This window comes from Cuculus canorus, chromosome 2 (assembly GCF_017976375.1).
Source record: "Cuculus canorus isolate bCucCan1 chromosome 2, bCucCan1.pri, whole genome shotgun sequence".
NCBI classification, from domain to species: Eukaryota; Metazoa; Chordata; class Aves; order Cuculiformes; family Cuculidae; genus Cuculus; species Cuculus canorus.
In genome coordinates, this window is record NC_071402.1 from 59,716,155 (window position 1) to 59,734,815 (window position 18,661).

Consider the following 18,661-nt stretch of genomic DNA (forward strand, 5'->3'; position numbering starts at 1 on the left):
CACAGTGCTTTCCAACGAATAGATGAATTATAAAAAGTAATAATCTGAGAGGGAATCAAAATTTCTCCTAGTAGTCCTAAAGTTACTCTGTAAATCCCTCTTGTGCTTTTTGTGCTTTGGCTTATCAAGTTCCTGTAGGTAGGAAAAAAATTGAGTAAAGTTCACCCTTTGTCTTCATTTATATTTATATTCATACTTGTCACATACATATGACAGCATAGTGCCATATGATATGGAATATCCCTTTCGTCAGTTGGGTTGGTTGTCCCACCCATGTCCTCTCTCAGCTTCTTGTGCACCCTCAGCTTGTTCACTGGTGAAGTGATGGAAGATGCAGAAAATTCCTTTACTGTGTGTAAGCGCTGCTCAGCAACAATTTAAACATCAGTGTGCTATCAATATTGCTCTCATCCTAAATCCAAAACACAGCACTATGCCAGCTACAATGAAGAAAATTAACTCTGTCCCTCAAAACCAGGACATTATGCTTAGACCTAATACAACAGATTCTTAGTACCTAAAAAAGCCATATCTGAAAAGCAAGCACTTTTCCAGGTACAAGCTATCTTTTGATATGTATTAATCAAGCCTGTCCAGATAGGGGTTATGTTCCTTTTTTCTTTCGGTGTTGGGTCATTTTTCTTACATTACTGGTATACTTTACGATGCCAGTCGTACTAGCTATTTTTATTTATTAGCTGTGCAGGACTCTGGTTCAGACCCTGTACGGTTGATTTGTCATTACTTCACTTACTACACTACGCTACACTATATTACACTTCACTTATTATGCTTACCTGTATTATATAAAGATGTGCAGCTACTATAGTAAGCAAAATAATGTCAGGTTAATGCACTGGCACAGCACATATGGGATTTTCAAACCCATCACTATAGGTTCAGAAAAACAGGCATTGGAAAGGACTGCTGGTGGTCTGCTCACCTAATCTTCTGTTCAAAGCAAGGATAGCATCAAAACTAGATCAGCTTACTGACAGTCTTATCCAGTAAGGTTTTTAATACCCCTATTCATAGGATTATGGGCATCCATTCCAGTGCTTGGGTGCTCTCATTGTGACAAATTTTTATTTAAGTCTGTCTTGAATTTCCCCTGTGACTGTGTTCTCATGTCATTTCACTGTGCATCTCTGGTAACAATCTTTAATGCAACAAGCTTTTAAGAAGGATGAGACAAATTGGAGCTAGATTTCTCTAAGCCTTCTCTTTCTCATGCTGAATAAAAATTAGACACTTAATCCAACATCACTGATTGTATTTGGTTTCTTAGAGGTTCTCTGCTAGGCTTTCTCCAGTTTGGCATTTCTCTTTTGCTGCTGCCCAAACTTAAAGGATCTGTGAATACAGCTGAACTTCCAGTTGTTTCACAAATGCCAAATAGTGGGGAAATGTGATTTCCTACAACCTGCTGGTGATGCTTTTGCTAGTATGGACCAGTATGTGATTAACCTACATCACTGCATGTGTATGCTGATCATTCATGTTAGCACCGGAATCACTAGGTCCTTTGGCAGAGTTTTTACCTAGCAGCTTAGTCTCTAGGCTGTACTCACGCACTAAGTTGCCTTGACTAAGTTGCAGCATTAACTTCTATCATTGCTGAACTTCACGAGAATCCTCTCAGTCCTTTATTGAGGTCTCGCTGACTGGAAGCCTCCCCCATCTGGGTGTTTGACTGCTTCCCCTAGTTTGTTGTCATCTCCAAGCTTGCTAAGGGTGGATTCTGTCCCACTGCCTGTGTTGATGATGATGGTGTTAAAAAGCATTGCACTACTGACATATCTAAACTGCAGGAATCATTTTTTAAAAAATATTTCAGTTCTGCAGTATTCAGCAGCAAGGGCTTAATGAAGGTTTTCCATGCTTTGGTAGAAGCATACCTCGCTCTGTTACTTATGACTGTCTCTGGGTAAAGCTGCCAGTCTCATCACATATTCAGTCTGTCAGAATCCATTTCCATAAAGGAAGCTGTCAGGCAAGATTCATATGGCTGGTTGTTGAACGTGTATCTCTGCACCATCTATGATTCAAAATCTATTGACAAATCAGCATAGATTCTTGTTTATAAAAATGAAAGGACTTATCTCTTCATTAGTCTTGTTTCCTTGTAGGTCACAGTGATAAAAGCTACAATTGCCAATAGCAAAGAGATTTTGTAAAATAATTTTTAAAATAATGACATTTCTGTAACGTTTCCCACATTGTTCAGTGATCACCTTTACACATGTTTTGTATTCCATGAAGAAAAAAAGTGATGGAGTTGCAGATTTCCATGGCAACAGGTATAATTCTGTTTCCTTTGTTTCATGAAGCTGGAGCTAACCAGCTCAGAGACAAAGGATTCTTCTGTTAAATGGCAACCATGGATTTCAAAAGGGTTGAGTTACATGGCATGTGGTTATGTGTCTACAACTTCTACTACACCAAGCAACTTTGGCCAGAGTTAAAAAAAATACTGAATTATTGTCTGAAACTGAAATTAAATGATGAAAGTTGCCAGTTGTAGGATTCATTAGTCTGATGCAAGTATGTTGAAAAGATACAACAATTTGCAAACACTTCTCCGTTTCCTCCTTTCCAAATTTGGTTCCTGATTTGCAGCTGGTTTTGCTTCATTACTAAACTAACACCAGTAAAGGAAGAAAAAAATTCACTAGTTTCTTTTATATGCAGAAATTTGGACTGTGATTTGGAGAGTCTTATCTCCCAGTTGAAGTTGTTTCTGGACACCAAAAAAATATTTCCAAAGATACATTATGAGTATTTATTTAGAAGTGTGTACATTGCTTTTGAATTAATTCTTACTGCAAGTTTAAAACTGAGAAATGTCAAGAATTCTCTCTCTGTATCTATCTGTATATGATCCCCATGAGTGTTAGCACAGCCAATGGAAAAGAATAGCCCTTCTGTTCTATATACCAACTTCTCAGTTGATTTTAAGTCTGTAAAAAACCCCTAGAGACAATGGAGCTATTAAAGTAAATACTAAATGAAATATGAACAAATTGCTTTAAATTAAACTAATACATTCTTTTGTGTGTTGATGTGCTCAAGCATATCTTTTAGCCCATCTGCCCCAAAATATAGTATATTTCAAAGCTAAAATTTAATAATTTACACTCATGTACATTCATGTGCATTGAACATGTACAGCTAGACCCAGTATGTATGAATCAAGATCCATTTGTAGGGTTTAAAAGTAACAAGTTAAAAGGAAGGAAAAGTGTTCTTTTGGAAGGTATTGAAGAATCACCTAAGAAGGCTTTACTACATGAGAGAAATTTGTATTTATTCTGGGTTTGCTATTTCTTTTAATTGTAATATCTTTGTATGACATATAAAACTAGCTTCTGAAGATATTAGAAAGAGGAAGTCAGCAAGACTATGTGTGTTACTGAATACTGGAGTCACACTGATAAGATAAATAAGGAAGATTCACGAAAGATTACTGATGATTATTGTTTCAGCAAGTATTCAAAAAATTTTCATCCCGTCACTCTATTAAAGTTCAGTGACACCACCTATTTCTATGTATTGAATTGAAATAACTAAAAGAAATGTGATTTCTAAAAGTATATGTAATTGGAAACTGATCTGTTTTAGACAATAAAAGAAAAACTTCATAAGGAAGCTTCTGAGGTCCAAGGTATTTGTTTTATCAGAAAGAATGAAACCTAGGTAACTGCGCGGTGAATACTTTTAATGCAGATCCTAGCTTCTTTTTTTTCAAAATACATATGTAAGCCTCAGAATTCCAATTTTTCAACTCCAAACTTACCCAAGTAAGCTCCTCCCAACTTGGGATGTTCTGAGTTCTTCTTTATTTTACCTTTCTTGCCATGTGCTAGAAAGGGTTTTTAAAGACTGTTCTCCACAGAGGGACATTGTTTCATGGCTTGACTTTTACCATACCAGCTCTAAAACTGGCCAAAGTAACCTCTATGAAGTCAGAAAGGCTGACCTTCAGGTACTCTCAACTAAAATAGAGGACTTCAAGTGTCCCAAATACCTCTTTAACATATGTCATCTCTTTCAGCAACCAATACCATGAAAAACTTGCATACTTTTAAATCTTCTCCAGAGCATATCAGGTTGAAGTCAGGCACAGTCAGCTCTGCTACAGAGAGGAACACCCAGCAGAGTAAGGACAGTGAAGCACAGAGGAAGAAGGTCAAGGTGTTGTTAGTTTGCACTGATGGCAAGCATCACTATTTTAAACTTTGACTTGACAAACCTCACAAAAAACAACCTTCGGGAATACCATAAATCTCAGGTAGACTTGCCCAGAAAACACTTAGTCCTAGTGAGGCACACATGTCAGGACATTCTCTTTCTTTGACCTCTCCAATTAATGCATTTCAGTTTGTTCTTTTCCACTCTAGCTTACTTATCCCTACATTGTTCAGAAGATAGATCTGACACTCTCCCATTCCCTCATTGAAATCGACTGCTCATCCAGCCCATGCTTCATCAGCTTCTTCATGAGGATGTTACGGTAAATAGTATCAATAATCTTCCTGAAGTCAAAGTAGACAATATCCACTGCTCTCCCTTCATCTGTTAAGCCAGTTGTTTCACCATAGAAGAGTTTGAGATTCATCAAACGTATTCCTTTTGGTGACTAATCCTGACAACCTTTTTATCCTTCACGTACCTGGAAATTATTTCCAGGATTAGCTGTTCCATCATCTTCCTAGGGATCTAGGTGAGGCTGACCAGCCTGTAGCTCCCTAGGTCTTCTTTCTTGTCTTTCTTGACGATAGCAGTGTCATTGATTTTTCTCCTGTCCTCACTTGTCTCTCCCAATTTCAGTGTTGTTTTGGCAAATCAAATAAGATCTCCTACACAGTACTGGCTACTATTAATGCTTTAATTCAGTTAACTCCTCCTAGCCCTCACATCATTGACTTGTGCTTTATATCATCTCTTAACAAACACTTATAATGATGCACATAATTCACTGGTTGTTTTTGAAACAAGACAAGGCTGTAAATGGACATTTCAGTGATGAATGGATTGATATGTATGACCCCTAGAATGTGTCTTTGAAGGTTAACCTAGTACTCTAGAATTTAAGCTGATCTATATCAGTGTGTTCTACACTAGTCTTCACTTCAAGCTTTCATGTGTCAACATGATGAACTGTTCTAGGACTGTGATTCATTTCCGTTTTTTACTTGAATAAAATGTGTGGGGATGTGGTGTTATTTTGGATTTTCAGTTTTATGTGGTTTTTTGCTCTGATCATCCCCATATCCTATCTGCAAATAACCATACCTTTAAACAAATATATGAGTACTGAGCACCTTAAAAAAATCCTAGATTTTTGCCTTTAAAACCTGAAGACTTTGCCCTGAGTGATGATGCTTAGAGAAATTATTTTATAGTTTCACACAGTCTTATTCCCAAATTCTATATATTTTCAGGTCAGAAAATATCTATCTGTAAAATCTTTTCCTTCATGTCATCCAGCATGTCTCTTTCATAAAAGCTCCCAATTCATGGTAACAATCAATATCTGCAAATAAAGTCTGTGCAATTCTCAATTCTCTATCATATACATATGTATGTATGTATGTAAATATGCATTTATTGAAGAAAGTGGCTCAACCTGCTAACAATTTCTCCTATGTGTTACAGACTCCTACCTTTAGTTGTGCTTGTCTTGACTAAGACCTACTGTATAGTCAGGCTTCAAATAGTCTCAGCTCTGTTCATGTCAACATCATCTCCAACGTTATTAATGAATGGTTTTATGTAATGAAAAATAGATTAAATATTTCATCTGTTGTCAACAATGGCTCAAACCTTGTAAAGATGTAAAAACCTGACCTTCTGCCCTCACAGTAATTAATATAGTTTCCATAAATAGAACACTTCTTTTGTGAAAGAAATAAAAACACATTTTTGTGACAGAATATAGGTGAAGACACACACCTTAATGACATTCACTGAATATAATCCCAATGCAATGTAAAATCCAGCTACTTTTCTCCAACATTAATCCATTCTGTCAGACAACAAAGTGATCTATTATGAGCTTCTTTCAGAGGAAAGAGGACAAAAAAAAAAGTAAAAAGAAAACCACACTTCTGCCAAAAAAAAAAAGTAAAATGTCCCAATTCTCTCTTTATAGTGTGGCCAAGGAGATTAGAGAAAATGTCAGACCCAGTGAATCTCCCTTCACAATGCTATTCTTTCACCATTGCTTTATTATTCATACATAGGGTTATTCTACCGCTAAAGAGTAATCATCATCCACCTTGGCATTGCAAAGCAATGCTATTATTTTGAAATTTTTTCCTCCATAATTGATTAAGAAACTCGTTAAAAGGTCATTACAAGGTTAGCATAACTACTGAAAACCTAAATGCTAGAAGTATATCATAAAGGCTGAAATTACTTTCACTGCTAGCTTTGCTGTAAGATTTTTTTCAGAAGACTTATGAGGTTACGTATTGGAGGGATTTTTGCCAGTGCTGTGTATTATGTCAGGAAGAGCAAGCTGGATAAAAATGTAAAACTAAACATAAAGCAGTACTTAGCAAATAAATAGTATGCTGATACTAGTGTTTATATTAACAGTAGGCACCTTTAAGTAATGAACCCTATCCAAATAACATGACTCAAAATTTTCTAAGTGACTTAAGCGATCATAAACAAAGGGTTATGGGTAAATTATAACCACAGAGTAATTATTAGTAACATTTCACCAAAGGGAAGAATATTCTTACAGGACTTTCATAGGAGTATATCCTGCATCCACTTTAATTAAGTATTTTCATAGAAGTTCCAGATCAAGACACAATCTAATGATCAGAATTCCAGATCCTACGGTTAAAAGACAGTATGGAAGTGGGTCAATGAAGGAACAGAATTCAAAATGACAAGTTGCTAGGAACAGCAGATTAAAATTCAACAGAAACGTAGGCAAAACACTGTGCTTAAGAAAGAATAATCTCCTTCGCAGTACTGGATGGGAACTTCTGGCAGAACAGATCTTTGAGTCACAGTACACAAGCTGAACTGGAACAACAGTGTCTGCTTTTGCAAGGGAAGAAAACATGACAACTTTCTCTTGGTCACTACTGAAAACTTTTTTTTAAAAAGAAAAAAAAACAACTTCTTCCCTCCTTCCTGTTTTCTAACTCAGCTCATAGCTGAGCTGGTAGCTCATGGTACCTCAGCTGATGCTAATTTCTAGATAGTGTGATTCTTAAACTCTGGTAATTTTTCACTGTGAGTACTAATGAAATGAGGTTATACTATTCTACTGTTAGCTGTTGGCCCTTGAGAAGTGAAATATATTTCTTGAACCATCTTACTCTTTGAAGTGTAACAGACAAAAAACCTTCTTCAGATTTATAAAGAGAAAAAATCTAAATAGTGATGTTTAATTCATATTTCCAGACTACAGTTCTTGTTAGTCTTCTATAACCTAGTTCTCTGGCTATTTGTTTAAAGACTCTAATGAGAATATAAAAAAATCTGGGTGTTTTTATCTGTAATAATCTAACCTATTTCCAGAGCATATCTGTAAAACAAACTGTCTTTTTGCAGGCTAAAAATTGGAATGCTCTGTATTTTGCTGAGTTCTTCTCCTCAAGCCAAATGTATTTTCTGTCATCTTCAGTGTTTTAACTTTTCTAAAGCAAAAAGAATACGAGAAAATAATATTCTAAACAGATCAAAGCTCAGAACCTTAATATATTTAACAGACTCCATTCTTGGAATTGTATTAATTATTGATATCAGAATGACATCTAAGTCAATGGAGATGGCCTATGGGAAATACAAGAAAATTTAGCCCTTAACCCTTGTCCATGAAAGACCAATAATTAAAAATAAGGGTAACTACTTACAGTGAAATATGAAGGGAAGTGATTAATAGCAGCCAGTGTGGCTTCACCAGGGGCAAATCCTGTATGACCAACTTATTGGCTTTTTGTGATGGGGTAACTGCAACAGTGGACACAGGGGAACCAACGGATGTGATCTATCTAGACTTCTGTAAAGTCTTTGACATGGTCCCCCACAATATCCTTGTCTCTAAATTGGAGACATATGGGTTTGATGGGTGGACGGTACGGTAGATAAGAAACTGTTTGGATGGTCGTATTCAAAGAATAGTGCTCAATGGCTCAGAGTCCAGATGGAGATCTGTGATGAGTGGTGTCCCTCAGGGGTCCGTACTGGGACCAGTGCTGTTTAATATCTTCTCTAATGATACAGACAGCGAGATTGAGTGCACTCTCAGCAAGTTCGCAGATGACACGAAGCTGAGTGGTGGAGTGGTGTAGTTGCCACACCGGAAGGACAGGATGTCGTCCAGAGGGACTTGGACACGCTGGACAAGTGGGCCTGTGAGAAACTCATGAGGTTCAGCAAGGCCGTGTGCAACATCCTACACCTGGGTCTGGACAATCCCCCATTTCAGTACACAATGGGGGATGATGTGATTGAGAGCAGCCCTGCAGAGAATGACTTTGGGTGCTGGTTGATAAGAAGCTCGACATGAGCTAGAAATGTGCACTTAGAGCTCAGAAGGCCAACCGTGTCCTGGGTTGCATCAAAAGAAGCGTGGCCAGCAGGACACAGGAAGAGGTTGCCAAGGGAAGTTGTGGCTGCCCCATCCCTGGAGGTGTTCAAGGCCAGGCTGTGTGGGGCCTTAGACAGCCTGATGTAGTGGGATGTGCCTGCCCATGGCAGGGGGATTGGAACTAGATGATCTTTAAGGTCTCTCCCAACCCAAACTATTCTATGGTTCTATGATTCTATGATTCTATGATTCTGCGAGTCTATGATGAATAGATATTTTTAACTTGTCTTTTAATCCAATAGTGCATTAAGAATGATGAAGTTTTCACTGACAGCACAAAGTTGTCATATGACTTAATATTTTAAATATTTTCATTTAGGTATTGGATTTGGATATAGGAAAATACGTAATGATCACTATGTAAAGGGTATCTTATCAAAGAAAGATCCTGGAGGAAACTGTAGGGAACCTAACTGCTAGGTATTTGATGTCAGGTAATAGAAACACTTCAGTGATGAATTTTTTTCTGTATCTGCACCAAAAAAATCCCCGAGTTTATGTGGTCTTGACGTATTCATTTCTAATTTTCTTTTCACCCAAGTTCTAATTACATCATCATCTTCTCCCTCTAAAGTTGGACAAAAGGAGTCTAGATTATGTCTTTTGTTTCCTGAAATCTCATGAGATTCAAGAAATATTTATAGCAAATTAATTCTAGATGCATATTTTATTTAAAGCTATGTTAATACATGAGGTGCAACACAAAAAAAATGACTAAATAACCCTATTGCTTGAGAACCAAGAGTGGGAGTGGACAAAGAGATTGTTATAGAACATATTCTAACCTGTCACAGTGAGACAAGGCTCAACTCAATCACTTCACACAGTATGAGTGGAAGCATGTTCAAATATAGAGTGCAAGAGCGAACAGCTAGTTAACGTCAAGTTTTCCTGTGAAACTGAAGAATTCCATCACGGAAGATTTTCAATTACTGACTGAGGCTTACAGAAAAAAGTGCGTATCTTGTGCAAGCATTTTTGAATCAGTGCTCAAAGAAACCTGGTTTTTATTGGTGAAAGACATGAAAGCAAAAATGGCAGAGGTCCTCAACAGCCTTTCAGAAACTGATCTGTAGAATTGCTTTGAATTTCAGCAGCATTTTATGAAGCTGTGTGTCAACTCAGAAGGGAACTGTTTTGAAGATGATTTTAGTCAAGTTCCTTAATTTGTTAAAGAGAGCTACAGCCACAATCTTGGTGGGTTTTATGTCAGACCTCATGTTATGTATATTTAATTTGGTATACTGGTTTTAGTTTCCTGTGTTTCCATGCCTAGATACCGAAGATTAAGGTTAGTTTATAAATGCAGGATTGCAAAAACCCCTTGATTTAGGTTCGAAGGAACCCTGCTCACTGCAGAGGGAGCCTGTACTAGACCTTTAAGGGTTGACAACCTGACCTAGAATGTTCCAGATTCCTGGAACAGTCCCAGGTCAAAGTGTTTATTTCTTCTATGTGTTTGTGCTGCCTGTGCTGTTGTGGGCCCTTTCTGTGCAGTTGAGGCTAATGAATGCGAGTCTGTTTGCAACAACTGAACATTGGCCTCTTACATAAGAAGGCATCCATACTCAGAGATGTTGATTAAATTTTGCAAGTGTCAAATAGGCTTAAGGAGATAAGTGAAATAATTTTCGTGGTATTTTTTGAATCTTTATGTTAAATTAAGGACAGAAATAAATTTGTGTAGGAAACTGTTGGTTTATATGTTATGAGAAAAAAAGGCTACTTACTTGATTTTTCATAGTGAAATGTTCTCTGTTTGAGTTAGTTGATTCAGAAAAAGGTAGAGAGAAGTTAGTTCCTTTTTTGTGAGGCAAAAAAACCAAAAGGTAAGAGTATCTAGGATAAAGGTTTTTCCAGTGGTCTGAAACACCAAAAGTTTCAAACATGAGTGATTAACGATCTAACAAGTAAAGAGTTCTGGTTCACCTTCCCTGATTTACAACTTGTTTTGTTTTCTTTTTTTAACATCAGTAGCTACCAGAAGTTCATTTGTAGTTGGGTGAAAAGGTTTATGAAACAGTAGGTCTTTCTACATTAAATTCTGGTTTAACCTGTAATAATTATACAGCAAAAAGCTATTTAGTAATAGCTTATTATTGGTTGATGGATGTCTATATGCCCGTTTTTTTCACCTTGGTTTCAAGTGTTTTTTCTGAAAAAAAAAGTCTAGCATATAAGATGGTCTCTAGAGAAAGGGTTTCTATCAGCAGATTATCCAATTTTCTTCGAACAAAGAAATGGTTTTACAAACAGCAGTTTGCAGGAGTAAGCATTCTGTCATTGTCAATTACATTTGGCCAGTAATGTGGGTTTTACACTGATAAAAGACTAAGAGCAGAACTGTAGCTAATCTAGTTAATCTAGTCATTAGCAAGAATAACTTTATGGGCAAATTAATATGCTATTGTATTGTCATCCTTTATATTATATACAAGATGATAAGATCTTCAAATCCATGTGATTATGGTTTAAAGTCTCAAACACAAAATTTACAATGTATTTTAAAGTATTTTTTTCTGAGAATGATATGCTATTAAAACAGGAATTGTGTTTACTTCCTATGAAGTCTCTGAAGAAATACAGTTCATCTGCTTCTGTTGCAGTCAGCATATGGTGATACTTCTTGCCCAAATGGTGATATTGGAAGTCGTTCTTTGATTAGAGAATCTGAGGAAACAAAGTACTGTGAATGCTCACAATGTGTCTGCACTAGAGCAGTTCTTACCTTAACTGATAATGAGAATGGTCTTTTTTCAAAGCTTTAATGTGTGCATATGAATTTCTTGTACATCAGTGTTGATCAGATCATGCATGAACTAGTCACCTCAGATCAGGAATAATGATGTAACTTTAATCATTAAAATTCATTCTATGGGTTTAGCTTTGCGATAACAAACCATAGTCAAAGTGGTTCTCTTTACTGGAATTATTTTTTTCAGAATGTATATTAACAAAAAGTTTTGCCTATTGGCTGAAGTCTAGAATTTACCTTTTGTGCGAATAAATTATAAAAAAATCATCTGTATATTGAAGTTACTTGATTTTATTTCTTTTCCTCACTCTGTTAACAGTTACTCTTTTTACTCTTGCTATACTAACATCATAAAATGGCTTCAAAGTTTTGTTACTACACTGGTCCCCACAATAAAGGAAATTTTCTGTATCAATAAACTTGTCAAGACTCCCTAAAAATAGGGTTCCTGTGATAAAGTTTTTGAACTTTTTTTAATGTAGGAAATGTTTCTGCAAGCTCTTTACTTCATATCAAATAGCTTCTAGTGATGATCTGCACCACTGAAAAATGAAATGTAATATTTGCTATACATGAGCCAAAAAGACATTAGCTGTAGACAGGGAGTAATTTTGATGACAATTCTCAAGAAAACAACAACAGTAATTACAATATATTGATCTGAAGTAAAATACCTCTTGAACATTAGTGTGTGTTAATACTAAAGAAATGAAACAATTGTAGATTATTTAAATATAGCTTATAAATTGTGAATACTGTCTCTAAAAGTTTTTTTTTTCTTTTTATTACAGAATAACATGAGTTTGAATAGATAAAAATGCCTTTTTAAATTTAACATTATGATTATTAATGAGAAATCCCTCAGAGGGATTAGCCTACACTAAATGATCCAGACCTTGAATACTTTCTGTTCTGTGCCTGAACTGTCTGAAAATGTGGTTTTCTAGGCACAACCTCTCAGAGTACCACCCTCATCATCCTGGTGCCACTCCTAAAATTAAGGGGTTTTCCACTCTAAATCTTCAGACGTAATTGATCCTTCAGTATTGTTCCTTCCAGGTATCCCCTGAAAAAAACCCATGCCTCACATTGTGGTTTATTAGATCCTGCAAATTACTGATCATATTTTTATTCTGTAGTGCCAGCTACATTTGGAGCTACATTCCCTTTTTTCTAGACAGAGAAAGCTTGAGTCATACAGGTATATCCAAAAAGGCTGTCATGTTGCACAATCCTCCATCATTCTATTTTTTCTGTAGCCTAGTCTTGTCTTTCACTCACATCTATAGTGCATTGGAGACAAAGCACTCTTTATGAAAGTTTATGTTACTCCTGTTAGATTTCCATGCTATAGCTCTTGTACACATGGGCACTTACCTTGCAATTCACGGTTTTGTTTATATGATGTCCCCAGACTGGGAAAATTTGCACTTGAGGCCACTACTGGTGATGAGATGCCTCCACTTGAACGGAGGATTAGGAGATTAATGACTCTTCATTGCTAATTCTCTGCTGGTTGTCTCCAATTGTCTCTTAGCATATTTCCAGGTATTCAATCCAATATGCAGGCTAAATAACCAAGATGTGTAGAGCAGCTTAAGAATTCAGTCATGAAGTAATCTGTCATTATCATAAAGTTGTAGAGGAAAACAACAGAATCCTGGCAGCAACACGAGTAGTTGTAAATAAATAGGAACATATTCTTAAATTCTAATATTAAACTGTGCTAATGAACCTATATACCCAAAGGCACTTTTGAAGCTTTTTCCTGAGCATTCACAATGCTGATGCTTGTAAGACATTTTAAATGAGAGTATAAAACCTGTGGTAATTCAGGAAATAGTATCTTCCTAACAACATTCGTTCAATTTGCAGTTTTGAGGTTATCTATCAAATATGGCTATGAACTATCTTATATTTGTATTTATTTTTTTTTTAGCTCCAGACCAGTCTGTCTGAACCAATGACATTATCCAAGTCGATTTCACTTCCTCGTAGTGCATATTGGCATCATATCACCCGGCAAAACAGCGTTGGAGAAATCTACAGTTTACAAGGCAAGTTCCTTATAAGTAAATGCCATGTCCATTAACTTCTTTCCTTTTGACCAGAATTCATGCAAATTGCTTTTTATTTGCACTGGTTGTTTTCTCTCCATTTCATTTTATCACTTGTCAGGAACCTCAGCAGGATTCTCAAATTTACATAAAATGAGTTTCTTTCAGTCGTTTTGTAAACTAATGGTGAAAATTATTCCCAGAATCTCCACATAAAGCTATATAGACAATTTGGCTCAATGTAGTGTCTCAGCAGCTAAAATGTCACGTTTCTTTAGTATTTCCTTCCAATGAGATTGTGTATGTATTTGGGCAACCTTAGGGTGCCCAATTAAATCTACATAAAGTGGCTATATGAGTTGCAACATTAAAATAAAATAATTCCAGGAATGAGAGCTATTCTTGGTGAATTTTCTTGGCGAATCATTCATATAGTTCATATGACTAACTGACTAACTTACAGGCCTTCTGTATATACATAACTTTTCCTGTTCTCTTTCATATGTTTAGGTCCTAAGATATTTGCCTAAGACTCTACATGTTATAATTAGCATAACTTGATGACAGTGATGATGATTCACTATTCTTAAGCAGAAATTTATTTGTATCTTTTAGAAAAGTGAAATTATTGTTAAATTTACAATGTAGAACTTAGTTAACAGTATTGTTTTACTTTTGAAAAGTAACATATTGCCATAAGCATATTCCTTTGTATTGCTCAAAAAGGGTTTAAGGATTTCAGTTTGCTTCTGTCTTAATAATCAAATATCATAAGCAGCTTACATTTAGGTAAGAGGACGAAACTGATCACAAAAAAAGAGTACCCAGTGCAATAAAACATAGTACACATTTTCATTAAAATAAGTGAAATTCAGTATATAGAAAAAAACCATTAAGTGTTTTGTTTTATAAATTATCACATAAATTAAAATCAGCAGGTGAGCTGTGAATTCAGTGGGTGACTCATCCACACTTCCATGGAAACATGGGGCTAATAAATATTTCAGAACTGCAGATTTTTGTTTCTCTTATATGTACTACGATGACCGAAACTTGAGAAAACATAGCTGATTTCAGGAGAGACTAGTTCAGTTTTACCAGTGAGCAAAGAAATGCTTCCAGAGGACAATTTTATCTCCTCCTGGTTGCAAAACTTTTACATGCAGAGTATTGCTCATTATCTGTAATGAAGGTCTCTTTGAACCGTCTGCTGCAATGCCTAATTAAATGCAATGGATTTATACAGAAGCTTAAGGGAGTGCAAAGTACAGCTTCTCATCCTAATACCTGTTCATACTGGCAGTCTGCACAGTAGAGATGTACTAGTTGTCAAAGCATAGGCTCACAGATGCTTCACAGATGTGGGTGGAAGGTGGGTAGCAAGGAAGCAAATTGCAAGCATCACTTCAGCCCTCGCCTTACCAGCTGAGAGTAGCTGTCGCAGAGAGTAAAATCACATGCTGTTGCTGTGGTCTCGTCTGAACTTGAAAAGGTATGTTTCACCTTCAGACAGGAGATGTTTTCTGTAGAGAATAATCCATCAAACTCAGTGCTGCGCTTAAAGTGTATTTATGGCAAAGCTTTTTACATTCAAGAAATTAATTTCAAAATTCCACACATTCCTCTGAATATCTTGTAAACTGTAAAATGAAATGACTAGAGTGGTGTCTACCTATACTCAGATTACTATTAATATCAGTAAAGTAACAGCTGCACTTACTGTTAAGTAGAGTTTAAAAGTGTTTCCATAGTGGCAATAATTTCAAGCTTGCAGTCTGAAGTGACTAGAATTTAATTAATAACAGCTGGTGATGTATAAGGAGAAATGAATATGTGCTTACACTACCTTAGATAAATTGGCTCTTCGGGAGTTATTTAGCTGTCAAATTTAACTCAATTAGTAGTGTGAGTTGAGCTGTAGGTATGCTGTAGTAGAAGAAGGTGGGAGATTTAGTGTTTGTTTTCTTAAAAAATGATAAGAAAAAGCAATTCAATAAATTGTTTGTCGTCTTCTATCTGCCCATGACAACATTTAGATGCGAAGTCCTGAGAAGATTAAAACACAAAATAATAGTGCTAAAGGACTGAAGGAACACAAGTTGCACAAAAAATTCTAAAAATGAAGTGGGCTGGTTTCTCTCTTCATGCAACTTTTCCTTCATTCATATCTTCTTTGCATCCTTAATTTTGTCAGCAGGAACAGTGTGGCTGTTGGCTTGTACCAGTGGCAGCACATCACTACTAGTATTCACTTCAAATTTTACAGGTTAGTGCTGCAGGTCTGACAAGCGTTTCTATCCATGAAGTGCAGAGGTTGTGACGTGGGGCTTCGTTATTTGACACAGTGATGCCCTTTCAGCACTGTGTGTTGCCTCTCCTCTCCATCTGACATGACCTCAGGCTTGTGGCAAACCCCACTGCTGCACAATAAAAAAAGAAAAGGGAAATTGCTGCCACGCCTGAAAACAGCACAAAGTTTTTACAGCCATCAGGTTAATTTCTGATCTAAACTTCTGTGTTGGAGTGATTTCACTTAAAATTCCAACTGGCACATACTGTTTTACAGATCACAATGCCTCTTAATAAAGCACACATATTAATAATCCAGATCTTGCCTTTAATTAAAATTCAGAAATGAAATAGACTCCTTACAGATTTTTATCCTAAAATATTTTAAGTAACAAAGAAAAAAATGTTTATACATTACCTTTTGTGCATACATGAGTAAGACTTAAAGGAATTGTACATTTTCATTAATAATAGACAGCTTCATGAAGAATGAAAGCCCAAAAGAAGACAAACATTGATAAATTATGGCCTCTAGTACATCAAGGTTTACAAAACCACAAAAATTATAAATCAAGAGCACTGCCGTGGACTGAAATCATTGTTAACAAGGAGAAAAACACAAGTACAAAAGCCATGTAAGCATGAAAAAAACTCTTTACGTATCCTCATAAATCATTGTTTATTGTTATAGTATTACCTGACGTATGACTTAGTACCCTTTCACGAGATATTAAAAACTGAAACAAAGCACGTCTTTCTATACAGCAAAAGACACTAGACAGAATTAATGCATGATTTTTTTTAAATTTTGCATTTTGGGGTTTAAACTTGCTAGGTTGAAATAAGGATTGCCAACTGAATTTTCAGCTAGCTGAAACTTAGTATTATAGTTCTTGCTCTAGAACATGTGCATAGTACAAATTTCAAACGCAGTCAGTTTGGATATTATTAAACAAATAAGTCCAAACAAAATTTCATATGGAAACCTGCATTAGATTTTGTATTGCAGTTATTGAAATCCCTGAGGAAATTATGTTCAGAAAATGTAATTAGACTCTGGCCTTTATCCAACAAATTCAAAATTAAGAATCACTTTCACTGTTGTATCTGAGTTTAGTTCATATTCCTTATCTGGATTTTGATTTTTCTATCCATACTGAAAGTGATGAGCACTTACCCACATTAGCAATCCTACACATTTCTATGAGAGTACTCATGTGAAGGAACATATTTGTATAAGAATTACATCAGTTACATCTTACGTTTTCCTCTCAAAGACGACAGTAATGCTTTTTTCCGCAGTAAATTGCTTACCACAAGTTGCTTATCATAAATGCTTATTTGGTTTATCACAAATGCTTACCATATTTTATTGTAATTCCATACCACGGTCATTAAAGTACACTGAAAAATACTAAGATGCCTGCCTGAAAAATACTAAGAGGTCTGCAAAAAGCTAGAGTCTTACATTTTTCAACTTACTGAGCAACTTCAAGAAATAAACTATAGTCTTCATAGAGGACTTAAGCTGGAAGCATCACTTAAGCTCGTAAGTACATGACAAAATTAAAACCATATGGAAGTAAAAACTGGATGTGATGAGGTCTGTAGGAATTTTGTCACTGATGCAGTTGTCTTTTGTATTTCACACTAAATATGCAATGAAAATAAATCTGCTTTTGCAAATCAAAACAAGGAGAAGATCTGGCCCTTCTTTGGCCTCAGTAAGCAAGCCTATATTGCCCCTTGTCTTTTGACTTTGTTAGGTGAGAGCTCACCCTTTTCTTGTTAAAAAATACATTTTAAGTAGAATAACATTTTGTGTTAGCCCATTCAGCTAAAAGGTTTTGTATGTAAAAGGGAGACAAGTCATACACAAAGGATGTCTTCCTGCTGTGTGAGTTTCCAGCCTTTTCAAAATTTAAGTTCTGATATATAATTAAATATATCCAGAGAATATCCGAGTTGCTAAATATTTAAAAGAGTTTGAATCATGTTGTTCAACTCTTCTTAGGCTAATCCTGCAGGAATTTCCTATGTGGGCTTCTGCAGTTTTCTGCAAATTAAAGTATGTAAAATGAATGGAAGGACATTTGTAATTTTGGCGTTTCCATTATTTGTTCATATGCTCAGCAACAGAGTACAGAATCCATTTCCCCATCTAATCTTGACACCAGAATAATGTAAATGACTTAAAATGTTAGAATATATCTGCTATGTAAACCTGATCACTCAGTAACATTTCACTGAGTGTCTACCAGCAGCTAAAGCTGAAATGTTTTATAGCCTGCCACCTTCCCATTCTCTTTGCTGAATCTCATCTGGACTTTCACATTAGTAAATAAAGCCTATAAAATTTGAACTGTGAATAGAGGACACTTGAAACAAGATACTTACTGAGTAGAAACTACATAAGAGCTACATCATTTAAAATGACCGTATTATGTGTTTTCTCTAGTCTTATACATTAGATTTGTTCTTTTTCTTTTGGACTCTCAAATTCTGTGCAAAATAGTGCATCACTAGACTGATTTTAAATAGCTTATCAAAAATGGGAAATATCTTACTCAGAAAATAGTAAAGAACCACCTCATTTTGTTCAACACCGACTGCTATAACTAATTAAGAGTATTACTGACAAGCTTCAAAGAGTATCTTGACACATTCCTTTTCATTCTAGTAAATGGTTGCAGATGTAAGAAGTTCTTACAGTTATGAGCCATGAAAAATAGGGAGGGAAGCAAAAAAAAAAAAAATTGATAAAGCATATTCTGTTGCCAAATTCAGGAGTTCTGAGTTCATTTAAGCCCTATATTGTGATACCCTTGCTCTCAGAAGATGGTTCTCCAGTGAGATCCCTTGTCAAGGAGGTTATTCTGTGCTACACCAGAAAGCGTAGCAGTCACTATAGCCTCAAGTTACAACTGAAAGCCAAAATAGTGT

At 35.8% G+C, this 18,661-nt stretch overlaps 1 protein-coding gene across 1 annotated transcript in view; it reads left to right on the forward strand.

Annotated features, from left to right (window-relative positions):
* DOK6 (docking protein 6) overlaps positions 1-18,661 on the forward strand; it is a 250,579-nt gene that overhangs the window by 192,526 nt on the left and 39,392 nt on the right. Inside the window, exon 7 of the mRNA XM_054059033.1 lies at positions 13,312-13,429. Coding sequence (XP_053915008.1) covers positions 13,312-13,429 — 118 coding nt within the window. The remainder of the gene's footprint in view (positions 1-13,311; positions 13,430-18,661) is intronic.